Source organism: Zootoca vivipara, chromosome 10, assembly GCF_963506605.1.
Source record: "Zootoca vivipara chromosome 10, rZooViv1.1, whole genome shotgun sequence".
Classification (NCBI taxonomy): Eukaryota; Metazoa; Chordata; class Lepidosauria; order Squamata; family Lacertidae; genus Zootoca; species Zootoca vivipara.
The window spans coordinates 3738854-3752214 of NC_083285.1; the positions used below are offsets into that span (position 1 = coordinate 3738854).

The 13361-nt window shown below is 41.9% G+C and overlaps 1 protein-coding gene across 4 annotated transcripts in view; it reads left to right on the plus strand.

The window, feature by feature from the left end:
* Nucleotides 1-13361, plus strand: part of CACNA2D1 (calcium voltage-gated channel auxiliary subunit alpha2delta 1) — a 412878-nt gene that overhangs the window by 282794 nt on the left and 116723 nt on the right. For all 4 annotated transcript variants that reach the window (XM_035127294.2, XM_035127296.2, XM_060279497.1 and 1 more), the window contains 2 exons: nt 1549-1680; nt 12392-12461. In XM_035127294.2, coding sequence (XP_034983185.1) covers nt 1549-1680; nt 12392-12461 — 202 coding nt within the window. The remainder of the gene's footprint in view (nt 1-1548; nt 1681-12391; nt 12462-13361) is intronic.

Genomic DNA, 13361 nt, shown 5'->3' on the forward strand with positions numbered 1-13361 from the left:
AACAAGCAAAACCACAATGACCAGGGAAAATAAAAACCAGTTTAACCAAATGCCTAGGTCAGTGGTTTTCAACCAGGCAAGGGGTGACATAACTGGGCTCCTGAACCTCACAGGGGAGCCACAGAACGAATGTAGCTGGTCAAGGGAGGTGTGGACTCAAACAGGTTGAAAACCTCTGGCCTAGGTAGAAATACAAGCACAGGACATTCAAACAGATTAAATAACCAACAGTCTTTGCAGCCCACTCCCTCTTGCACAAGGAGGGTCGCCATCTGTGTCAATCTCTCTCTGCAGTTTTTAGGCAAGCAGCTGCTACGCTACAAAACAGCATTCAGGGCAAGGGCGTACCCACCACGGGGCAAGTTAGGGCAGCTGCCCTACTCTAGAAGCAGGGCTGGTGGGCAGAGGCGGAGCACAGCCCGGCGGAGCGCGAGTTCGCCATTCCCGCCGCGCCGCACCGCACCCTCCCTCCAGCTCCCCGTCGCGCCCTCTGGCAAGGCCAAGCGCGGCGGGGAACCAGAGAGCGCGGCGCGGCGGGCGGGAACGCTGAACTCGCGCTCCACTGGGCTGGGCTCCGCCTCCGCCCACCAGCCCTGCTTCTAGGGAGGGGCACAGCCCGGCGGAGCGTGAGTTTGCCGTTCCCGCCCACTTTGTGGCCCCTCCCCTTCCGTGCCTTGCCCCCTCCCCTTGCCCCCCCCCTAGTTTTGATCCTGGGTACTCCCATGATTCAGGGTCCTCCTAAATGTTGTTTGGTGTTGGTGTCTTTTTATAATAAGTTTGGTTATAACTTTTTGCAAGACACCCTGGGAACTTGATGAAGGCTGGGTCATAAAACTCTAAATAAATAAAATAAAAACTATTGTACTTTCTTCTTCTTTTAAAACAAATCAAAGCTGTATGACTGTGTGATAGACTAGAGCCCTCATCCATCAGTGTAAACATACGAAGAAGTAGAAGACGAACATGAAGAAGAAGAGAGAAAAACATTAGAACAGTCTTGCCAATAAACACGTGAAACTTTGTTGTGCAATAGTACTAAAAGTAGAATGGTACAAAATACAGCAAAGGGTAGAGAAATAGCAAGTAGCACCATTTCAGTAAGGCCCCCGGATGGTTAAGTCCAGTCAAAGGCAATTATGGGGTGTGGACGCATCTCGCTTCAGGCCAAGGGAGCTGCTGTTTGTCCGCAGACAGCTTTTCTGGGTGATGTGGGCAGCACGACTAAACCGCTTCTGGTGCAACGGGACACAAGTGCTAGAGCACACGGAAATGCAGTTTGCCTTCCCGCTACAGCGTTACCTATTCATCTACCGTATTTGCACTGGTATGCTTTTGAACTGCTAGGTTGGCAAGAGCTGGGACAGAGCAACGGGAGCTCACCCTGTTGCATGGATTTGAACCGCCAGCCTTCCTATCGGCAAGCCCAAGAGGCTCAGTGGTTTAGGCCACAGCGCCACCCACTCCCCTCGTTTCAGGATATGGTATGTAACAAATGTAGCCATGGTTTTGCAATACCAAATTTCTTTTTTTCTTTTTGGTCTTTTTCAGCTACAATCGTGTTGAATGAACTGAACTGGACCGGAGCTTTAGATGAAGTCTTTAAAAGGAACAGAGAAGAAGACCCAACCTTGCTTTGGCAAGTTTTTGGCAGTGCAACTGGCCTCGCTAGGTATTACCCAGGTAATTTGCAGTCCTGAAGACATAAATTTGTTCTAGGGCACTAACTTTGTCACTCCAGTCAATTCATATAAAAATCACCGCACATTTTTCGCAGGGCAGGCAAGGGAATATAAATTAGCCATTCCCTTGTGTAAAGTTTGTGAAGTTGGAGCTGGGAGTGTTAAAAGTGTTGTGTTCCCCCCAAAAGAGAAGAAATATCTGGTGGAGTTGTGTTTGAAAATTTCAACAGACATGTTAGCTTTTTATATAGGTTGCAGTTCTCTGTATGCCATTCATAAGGGTTTGCATGGCAATTGCTTCCTCTAGCCTTGGGAGTACTTGAATCAACCAATAGGTGCATAATTTTGCTGAGTTAAATTAAGAGGAAGCGCTACTGTTTCATTGGGAATGTTTGCCCTTATGAACTGTCTTCAGCACCTCTGAAGAGGATGACTCTGCCACTGGAGTTCAAACTGATTAATACCGAGAGAAGGGTTTTGTTTTATGCATGCATCTGTTCCGCTCTTTAGAGAATCTCATTACAGTACCATAGTAATTAATTTAAGAGGGTGTGTTTTTATTTCTTTAGGCCACTAGTAGACTCAGTTCAATTAATGTATTCTAGGACAGACATCTAATCCAGTTAGTTTAATGCTTCTGCAAAGCAGGTTCTAAAAAAAGAAAATAAATTAAACAATCAAATTTTACTGTATGACGAAGAGCTCAATCCTTTGCATATGTTCTCAGATGTGAGTTCCACTAAGTTAAATGGGGCTTACTCTCCAGTAAATGGGAATAAGAATGCATCCTAAGTGTTGATGTCCTGCATATATACTATACTTAGTACTTTAGTTTCTGATGCTAATTTGGCTTCTAAAGTCTATCAGGATTTTACAGTGTCCAGTTTTCATCATTGCAGGCAATGGTTTTTCAAATTTGCTTGAAGGCTCAGAAACCAAAGGAAGTCTTGGGTTTCCTGAGATCAGATAGTGATAGTGGGTTTTCTGCACTATTTTCTGCACACTTCATTCCTCAACCCTTCTTTATGCAATTGGGGAAATTAAATTTATGCTTATGCACAGAATTTACATAATTCCCAAGCAGTGTTTCAGATTCCTTGAAATCTAATTTGAGTTTCTCTAGTGGAGGAAATTTGGGGGACTCAGAATACAATTAGTCCAGCTTATTGTTCAATCACGTGTCCCCTTATGCATAATTAAAATATTGTACATCTATCAAGTCCCCGAACATTTTGAGCCCAAAAATTGTTTCCTTCTTTATTTCTGTGTGTGCCTCCAAAGTCTGCTTTTCTGTGCTGTGTACTGTGAATAGCTTGCAGCTTGCACTTCTTTCCAGGTCCCCAATAATTTTATTTATTTTATTTCATAAAACTTATATACCACTTGATTATATCTAATATATGCAGCAACCCTTGGCAACAGTGTACAATTAAAATAAGGCTATGGAGTTCATTCACTTTTTGCCTAATAGCTGAGCAATATAAACTACCCATGCATCTCAAAGCTTTCTGTTTATTTTTCTTATTTATTTATACATCTTTATGTGGTTTTTTTTAAAAAAGTACTCAGAAGGAACACAAATATTAAAGACAGTTAATTAAATTAAATTGAATGAATGAATGAATGAATGAGTGAAATCATTTAAAAGCAATTGTTAATGAACCCCTCTATCAAAGGACTATCAGCAGCAATAAAAACAACTACGGACACCAACATTCATTGGATATACTCCATACAACTTGTGAGGTTGGGGACAACTTTAAAACCAATCACAGAACCAAGGTAGCACCTCTAAAATGCCCCAAAATGTGTGTTGGGGGGTCATTTGGGTGCTGCAAGAGAGCCAGTGTGGTGTAATGGTTAAGAGTGGTAGACTCCTAATCTTGGGAACCGGGTTCGCGTCTCTGCTGCTCCACATGCAGCTGCTGGCTAGTCAAACTTCTCTGAAGTCTCTCAGCCCCACTCACCTCACAGAGTGTTTGTTGTGGGGGAGGAAGGGAAAGGAGAATGTTAGCCGCTTTGAGACTCCTTAGGGTAGTGATAAAGCGGGATTTCAAATCCGGACTCTTCTTCTCTTCTGCAAGGTATCATTTATTACGAGCCCAAGTGTTTCGGGGGGGGGATCATTTATCAAGAGCACATTTTTTCAGTAACAATTTTGACTCACCAGGGATATTTCAGTAACTATGAGGATATTGCAGATTTTCAGTGGGCTGGGAATTCCAAAGTATGGATGTCACAGCTATGCTTGGTCACACATTGGCAGAATCAAATTCTGAAAATAAAGAGCCTATGCAAAATATGTGAACTAATTAGCTCCATAAACATATGAGTGTTGCATTATTTGGATAATTTCCCTTAATAACAAGGTGGTTAATCTATTTTACAGTTACTGAAAAGCCTTAACTGATACACAGCAATATCATATCAGAAAATATTAAGGGAAATTAGTGTGATCAGGGTTCTGAGGAAACTTCTAAGTGTATTCCGCTGACTATGCTTAGAAGCCCCCTCCAGACCTTCCTACCCAATTGAGAAAGGCCACAGGTGGAACCGCCACATCTGAGAGGCACATAGGTGTTGGAAGTGGGTCTGGGGCCCACTTGCCCATCCCACACATTTTATGCCCCCAGGTGTCCTTTTGAATGCATGAAGTGAGCTGTAGAAGAAAGGGTTTGTCCTTTCACAGAATAACTGTGGAACACTTGTTTCTAGCAACTTCCAAATGCTTGAGTGTTGACTGTGTGTTTGTGTGTGCAAAACAAGACTTGCTTTCAGGAATCCTGAACATTTTGGTTTGTTTTCTTTCTTTTGTATTGAAGAAAGTATACAAAGCAGAAAAGCTCTTTCTGAGAAACCCAAGAAAATGTAGCTAGGGAATTTATGTTCTCATTAAAAAAAGAGAGCTCTCACGTTCAACCAATATTCCTTTTTTGTTTAGTACAGGTATAAGTATAGAGAAACATAGTGGCATGTATGTTTAAACCACAAAAAGACTTGCTTTTTCATTGCTGTTATGACACCAGTTGTGGGCCCTGTTACTTCTATTGTTTTTAATGCACATAATCTTGACACCCGACATTTCTGCATGGAAATCAGTGGAGCAAGCTGTAAACAATTCAGATAAATTTCTCTAGAAACTTAAGGAAACTGCCAACTCGCAATCTGAACTCCATAGGTGGGCTGAGGAAAAGAAGAAGAAACACTGGAACAATCTGCATACCCTTGCAGTGTAGAAGGACAGAATAACAAATATATTGAGAGAGAGCTCCCACTTTGTGGTACAGTAATGGTAGCCAGGCTTTTTGGCAAGCATGTTACAAGTTTTATCTTTCCCTGATTTTTTTGGTTGACTTTGGTAGGATGCTTTAATCTTATTGTTGTTCCCTTCTCTTTTCAATAATAAAATAGAGGTAAAGTCTAGAGTATGAGATATTACTACTTTAGTGTACTTATGTAGACAGTACTGCTACAGAATGTGCTTACCTGCCTACTGAAGGTGGGGAGACCAGAGTTCAGCTCGAAAGAAGCAGGCAGGCAGGCAGGCAGGTGTGTAGCAGTTGATCTGTCACAACCAGGCTCAATGACTTCTTGTCTCTTGTTTTGAAGTGACAGGGCTGTGTGGCTGTCCCTTAGTCCTTCCTCTTGAGGCATGTGTGATACAGATTGTCCACCTCCATGCTGTAGAGTTATATTCTTAGTTACATTTAAGAACTCCAGCACAGGAGTTTGGAGGGTTTCCTTCAAAGAACTATGAGTGGAAGGGAGATAGCCATTTCCTCTGTTTCACAAACAGAAATCACATAGTGGTTTGATAAGTTGGTTCTGTAGGAATTTTTGTTTCCATTTTTGGCAGAACTTGCACTAGAGCCTGGGTAAGTTGAATAATACCGGTATGTCTGGATGTATTTTCACTTGTAGCACAATGTTAAATATGGCACTTCTGTGAGTGGAAACACACACACACACACAATGACACTTTAGCTCAACCCACCCAGCCATTTCCCATTCCTCAGCCACCCCTATCTCTGATTGGTATGAAATTCCAGGGGTTCCAGGCACTTACACAGAGTCCATGTTTCCTTCAGAAATGAGGCACAGTGGAGACTGCGGTGTCATTATAATATATGGCTTCTTTACAAACACATATATAGCATGAGCCTGTGATGGTAGGATTGCAGAGCTTTCACATCCTTTAAGGGTCCGGTTTCCCCTTTAAAGGCAGCATTGGAGTCAAAGGATAGCAAAAAGGCTTCTTCTATGTCTCTTAGTGCAGCCTGTCTTCCCCAGCTCACTTGGAATTCTGCCCCTCCTTCTCCTTCTTGCTGGTAACTGACTCCAAGCCTACATCATTCAAAGCTGAAACCTTAAAACTGCCCCTTTCCTCTGCCTACTAGCACCCAACAAAAAATGTGCCCCACTTCTCCTTGCCCGGCAGTCTTGCCCTCTGATGGTTTCCTTGGTGGGCCATCACCAGCCTTTGTCTTCTGCCAAGCTGGCTTGGCTCATCAGCATAACTAAATCCAGTTTAACAAAACTTTGATTAATTCCAACATTTACTAACCCCGGATGTGAGGGACAGAAGTTACAGGCAGGTCCCTCCCATCTTAAGTAGCAGCTCGTCGCCCAGCGCGAGTGCTAGTGGGGAGGGAGATATCTCCAGCGGAGACTCAGGAAGTGGTGACCGAGGCTCAGGCAAGGTAGCGGAGCCCATGCCCAGTGTGGGAAGGGAAGTGGGAGGCAAGGGAAGAAGGCCAATCCCGCCGACCCCGGAATTGCGCAGGAAACGACGGGGGCGGAGATTCAGTATCCCTAGACTACTTTGCTGGAAGAAAACGCGCGAATCTCCATTCAGAGGTTCTGACCCCTAACTGACAACATGTACATAGTACTGTTCTGCACTGTAAATAATCAGCACTAAATAAAAGAATGAAAAGACAACGCCTGGAGGAGTCGTTACTCTAGAGTAGCCGCTACCGCACCTGTGACACCGGGAATTATGGGGTGGATCTGGCACCCAGGAATGTAGGGAAATCTAACCCCCCCTCACAAACCCATAACAATACAAAACAAACTACAGTGCATTCATTTCATATATCTGCTGTACTTATACTACCTTGAATAGCATGCAGATTATTAAAACAGATGAGGAAACCTCACAACGGATAAGAGAAATAAAACAGCTTCATTTTGTTGCAGTGTGCTTGACTTGTTCAAAATTGTTTAAAATGAACTTTGGTTCTCATAGAGAATTGATTGGCAAAGGTTCTTTCTTTCTGTGCCTCTTACATTATGTATCGCATTATGCGTGTCCTTCCCTTTATGTCCAACTGATTAGATGACAACAGCACACAGTTTAGCAGTTTCATCTTGAAAATCAATTACAGTGGAATAGCATAAGGTCACTCCATTTCCACTGTCTAAATCACCAGAAAGAGTAGGTCTCATTTTTTTTGTGCTGAAGAGATTGTCCTCCCCTCCCCAGCCTTCTGCTTTGTTTCTCTGAAAATGTTGACGTCAAACTCCACCCCTGAATGCAGCTCGAGGTTTTTTACCTTGAGGCCAAGTCCGGCATTGTTCAAGGCCAGGCTAAGCCAAGTAGCCAGCTTTCATCGCAGCAGTACCCGAGAAAATATCGCTGCTGGGAATAAGTTTACGACTGATGTATGAGCCTAGTCAAATTGGACTGCTGCAGTGAAATTGCCTGGGGAGGTTTCAGCTCTGTCTCCGACCATGATGGCTGTTGGTGTGCTGCATGATAGAGTAGTAAAGGATGGCTTCCCAGACAGAGACAATTCAAAAAATAGGTTATTCTCATGAAAAGCAGAATGGCAAAGAGACATGTTGAAACCAATAATGTTTTTCATCAAGGAGCCCCTCTCTTGTTAAAGCTGGATCTCTAGTGCATTGTAAGGCTTGTTTCTTTTCTCCAACTTCAAATGAATGGGCATGGCATTTATCATTTTTTTTTAAAAAAGTAATAATGTGACTAAAGGAAACAAAATGAAAGCATACAGCAGAACAATAAATAAAAGGTCCGAATTAGAACTGCAGAAACATGATTTTGGTAGATGCCAGAGAATGATCCGTTCCATATTCCTCATCAGTTGCTCATCCATTTTTTCTTAATTACAGGTGTAATTTAGATTATAATTGTAAATCAATAGTTCATTATACTACTGCAATAGGCAGCACATTTATTCCTTTTATCCTCTTAAGACTGGTTTAGGTGCTAATGAGCTAGTATATATTTATGCAGCTCTTGAGGTCATCCAGTTACCTGCTCTTCATTTTATTTTGCCTTTTCCAGGTTCTTTTAAAACAAATATTATTTATCTAATCTCATCAGCACAATAATTTCAATAGAACAAAGTTCTACCAAGGTGTCTTACAGATGCTAACCTTCACAGATTGCGGGCTCTGTAATCTTAGGTATAGAAAGTCCGTTATTACTGAAGGAATACCACACATTTAGATGAATTTATAGAAAGAGGATCATTACAACCTGAATGTGGGCTAAAAGGGTTGGGGCACCCTTTGATTAATAGATTCAAAATGAAAAGGTGTAAGCATTATTTTCTTTCTTTGAAATAATATTGAAACTTGTTTTTCTGTTACGGTAAATCTTGACTGGCTCAGGTGGCATCCTTTGCTGAAGTTTTCCTGCCTGCTTAGGCAAATAAATAATGGATCAGCTTTGAAAATCAATTCATAATAAAATGCTATCTCTCTAAATGAAAGCCTTGCTGTGCACAGCTGCTCTTATGTTAACTGTTACTGGCAGGTAATAGTTTTGCCTCGATATTGGACTTACCAAAGAGAGTCATTACCGTGTAGCAAGTAATAGGAGGCAGGCTGATATAAAACTCTGTGCAAAATGAATCTGAGCTCTTACAAAAGAAAGTTAAATGGGAGTCCTTTGTTGGCTGCTTATATATTTCTGAGTAACTGAGGCTTTCAGTTTTACAACTGAAGCTCAAAGACACCTTTTATGGGGAGGACATTCAGAAGGCTCTGGAAGAACATGGATAATTTATGGAGATACACAACATTGCGGACACAACATTATAGTTAAGGGCATGAGCTGCAAATCACCCATTTAAAATTTAACAGTAGTTAAAAACAGTCTTAATCATATCTACTCAGAAGGAAGTCCTTTTGAATTCCATGGGGCTTGCTCCCAGGTTAGGACTGCAGTCTTAGGCAAAGTTGTGTCAGGCCACTTTTAAGATGCCTCCTATTACATTCCAATAGAGTGTGAGCATGTGTGCATTGTTTCACACATTTCTGAATCCTTTCTGCGCAGGAATACTAATACTTTAGCAGATCATTGGAAGGATTCCTAAAGTAATAAATGTGAAATTATATGAGCACTTAGGAAAAGCAGCATATAAATATTGAATGTAAGTAGACATAGCCTATTGTGGTTAGCAATTGTCTGGCATTATCCTTGACAAGACAGCAAGTATCAGTAGAGGACAGCAAAAAGTCCTTTTCCATTAGCTTACTCTGAGGTTTCTTCACTGTCAAGGCAGGGACACTCTCTCCACTTTTCTCTTTTATCCTGAAGCAGGAAGTCTGCTTGAGGCACTTAGGCTTCTTGCGTTATTTTAAACCCTGTGCAAACTTTCATGTGAAGAGAAGGCTTCCTGCTTTAGATCTTCTGACCAAATTTTGGACTGTGGTGGTGCTTGCCTGCTGGAGATGCAATGGAATGCAGGAGGCCAGTGAACATGGTCCCTTTCATATAGCTGAACAGGGCTCGTGAAATGCAACACCTACCAGGCTGAACACCGTACAAGTATTCATTATGAGAAGACAAGGAGTCATATTACAATCCACATTATTACCAATAGTATTTTAAATGTGACAACACCCTTTCTAAATGACTTCTTTAAAGTTTCCAAAACTAACTACCTAAACTGACTTCTTTAAAGTTACAAAGCTAACTTCCTAAACTATTTTGGGAATGACCTTGGGAAATATTTGAAATTATTAAATTACTAACATTAGTTGATCAAATCACTTGGACACTTAGGGTACCAGTCAGCTAGCTTTGCACCTCACACATGAGTGGAACGACCGCTTTATAGTAAGCCAACCAAAATAATAAACCAGTTTTGCATTCAAAACTGAAAGGTATTTAATTGAGGAAGGTACATAACCAGATGCACACTCAAAGCAAACCAAAGCAAACCAAAACCCAAACAATGTTGATGTTAGCATTATGTAGGTTTCCATTTTTAGATGGGATGTATCATAATGGATCTGGAATTCCTTCTGGAATGATCTTTTATGTTATGTTAAGTTGTTTTCTTTCTCCCTGGGCTCAAGACATGTGCTAGGTGCTTCCCTGTGGTTTAATGCCACCCTAGTAACATCAGAATAAGGAAGATCATATCTCGGTGATCCTACAGCAAGGGTGCCAACTTGAATAAAAAATGGGGGGGGGGAAAGCCCCACCCCACATAATTGATCACATGATGGAGCACATGCACACCGTTTGAATGGCAATGCCTATCAACATTGGAAGGGTCCCCCAGCCCCCTCAAATATTTCATTGTGGTGGGCAAAGGGACCTCGGCCCCTAGATGTTGGCTCCTATGTCCTGTGGGGCATAACTGATATAAAGACATTGCCAGGCCTCGCTACATGATCTCTTTCCATCTAATGTTATCAGTGCAGTATGAGATGAGGACATGTGGAAATAGTGATCTGACCACAGTCTTATAATGTACCTCCATCCTAATATGCCATGGAGCCTGTCCCAGCAACCTTTCGCTGTGTCCAAAAGTCTCCATCCATTGAGTTTTACCTTCTCCTGGCATCATGTCTCCTCTTTTTTACTGGGTCAGTAAAATGATTGGTGGCTGTTGTACTGCAGTTGAAAAATCAATTAATCATATACGGTAATTTCTTCCATAAATGCATTGTGTCCTACACTACAGTTTTTTATTTGGGAAAATAATTAGCAAGTGGGAAATGGCAAAAGTTTTAGTTTAATTATCTTAGAAATAAAACAGAATAAAGGCATAAAGTAAGCTAGGAAGTTATAGTTTAATAGATTTATTTCTTTATTGTTAGATGAATTTTCTTTAATGATACTGAAATTTACAGAAAGGCATAATAAATACCATATATTTATGACTATACAGAGAACACCAGTCCAAAGAAAATTAGTAATTTACAGGCCACTCTGCTCTATAAAACATGCAATCAAACCAGTTGTAAACAAAGCTTGAAACTGGATCATGATACAACCAAAGTAAAACACACCAGTTCCTCATTCATTTTATGTTTTATTATGTATGCCTTAAATCTCTCCTATTCAAACAGCACTAAAGGTTATAGAACTGCCAACCTTCCAATCAGCAAGCCCAGGAGGCTCAATGGTTTAGACCACAGTGCCACCTGCTCACGAGGCCAGGTATCACATCTCATTATGATGAAGCAGTGTTCCAGAAGAAACACATATAAACCTGTATCTTGCACACATGTTCACAGAAGCACAACTTTGTGGATCTCTAACTGGGAGACAGTTGCATGCCACATTGGTTATTGCACTATGTTATTTGTTGTTGTTGTTTAGTCATTTAGTCATGTCCGACTCTTCATGACCCCATGGACCAGAGCACACCAGGCACTCCTGTCTTCCACTGCCTCCCGCAGTTTGGTCAGACTCATGTTCGTAGCTTCAAGGACACTGTCCAACCATCTCATCCTCTGTCGTCCCCTTCTCCTTGTGCCCTCAATCTTTCCCAACATCAGGGTCTTTTCCAGGGTGTCTTCTCTTCTCATGAGGTGGCCCAAGTATTGGAGCCTCAGCATCAGGATCTGTCCTTCCAGTGAGCACTCAGGGCTGATTTCCTTCAGAATGGATAGGTTTGATCTTTTTGGAGTTCTCGGTCCACATACTGCTTAAGCCTGCCTTGTAGAATTTTAAGCATAACCTTGCTAGCTATGTTATTAGCTATTTTATAACGAATATATATTTATATTTTATAACTATGCTATTAGCTATTTATAAATGCTGATACAGTCTTGCTTGCCTGCGGAATTAGCATGAATCATCAAATGTCAATACACCTGCAGATAAAATGTCTCTTTACACAAAATGGTGGACAATAAGTAAAATGGGTTTGTGGCTGGAAATGCCAACACAGAAATATGAAGTAGCGATATAGAGAGCTGATCCCCAAACCCATGCTTGTCTGAACTGTAGGCTTATATGCAGACAGTTTCTGGTACAGATATTGCAATACATGAAAGGCACGAGAGTTTGCTATTATATGCTAGGGAGCCAGCGGAGCTGCAGTGGGTTCATTGATGGATTTGGATAATGGGAGGCTTAGAGGAGAACAAGATTCGGAAAACGAGAAATGTGAGGAGGAAGAAGAGAGACACTAACAATTTCCTGTTTAGGGGAAAGGAAACTAAAGAGCAGCAGTTTCCTGAGTGACATGGCCACAGTTCCAGGCAATGACTCAACCGAATGGATGGTGGGTCCTCTGCAGGTTACTGCTTTCTGAACGGGTATCTGAGAAGCTCACATGAGGGCAGGGTGTCTGATCAGCTGGCCCTCAAGCCAAAGTCTAACTTCTTCAGAACCCTTTAAATAAAGGCCCAGAACAGAAAACACTTTCATTTTTGGGTAGTGCTGGCTTGTGCTTCCTGAAAAGGTCCTGCCTAACCTAAATTATTATTATTTTCAGCATCTCCATGGGTAGACAAAAGTCAAGCTCCAAACAAGATAGATCTGTACGATGTCCGTAGAAGACCATGGTAAGCATCACTGTGGTGGTGGTGGTGATTGATATTTATTTATATCCTGCCTTTCCCCCTGATGAGACTCAATGTGGCTTCCAACTAAAAAAGAAACAGCTAAAAGCATATTTAAAAAACAAGCATTAAAAGCAAGGTTATGATCCTGATGATGGGCATTGCACTGGTAGGTTGGAAATGTGTGTGTGTGTGTGTGTGTGTGTGTGTGTGTGTGTGTATCACTTAGTAAGGTATGCATGCCAATATCTGGTCTGTGATTTGAATCTCCAAATGTTGTCCTAAAGCCAATTGAACAACACAGCTCCATTTCCCAGTCTCCCTCCTGCCTCTCACAAGCATGTGATGACCATTCCCTTCCATCATATTCCAGAATGGCCGCACACTGTTCTGATTCAGGGTAAAATTTATTCCTAGCCCTAACAACTAGAGGCTAATAGAAATCTGAAAGATAGCTCTAAGATTGCTGTAGTAACAGCATGCAAAGTGGGTTGGTGGGAGTGGGGCTGTGAAGACATTGACTGGGTCCAAGAAAGGTCTGCCCCCACGTAGACTATGGATAGTCTGGAGAGGAAAAGAATTTCCCACCACCCTGCTCTCACTAAGCACAGCTGCCCCCCAGCAACTTCCAAATTGTGGCCAGGGGAGGGGGTGTCCTATATATCACCATAGCTGGAAGTCATCTGATGTTGGTGGCAGCTGAGCACATGGTATTCTTCCATCCTATCTTGACCTCTAGTGCAGGTGGGAAAAGGACCCCCATGAAAATGGGCATAGCAGCTTGCACTAATAGTCCAGATATCACCAAACCACTCCAGGAGTGGTTTACAGTTAAGCAAAGTTAAACAAAGTCAGTAACTTTATCAGTCACCTAGCTACTTCTAGATTGCTTGCATTTTTACT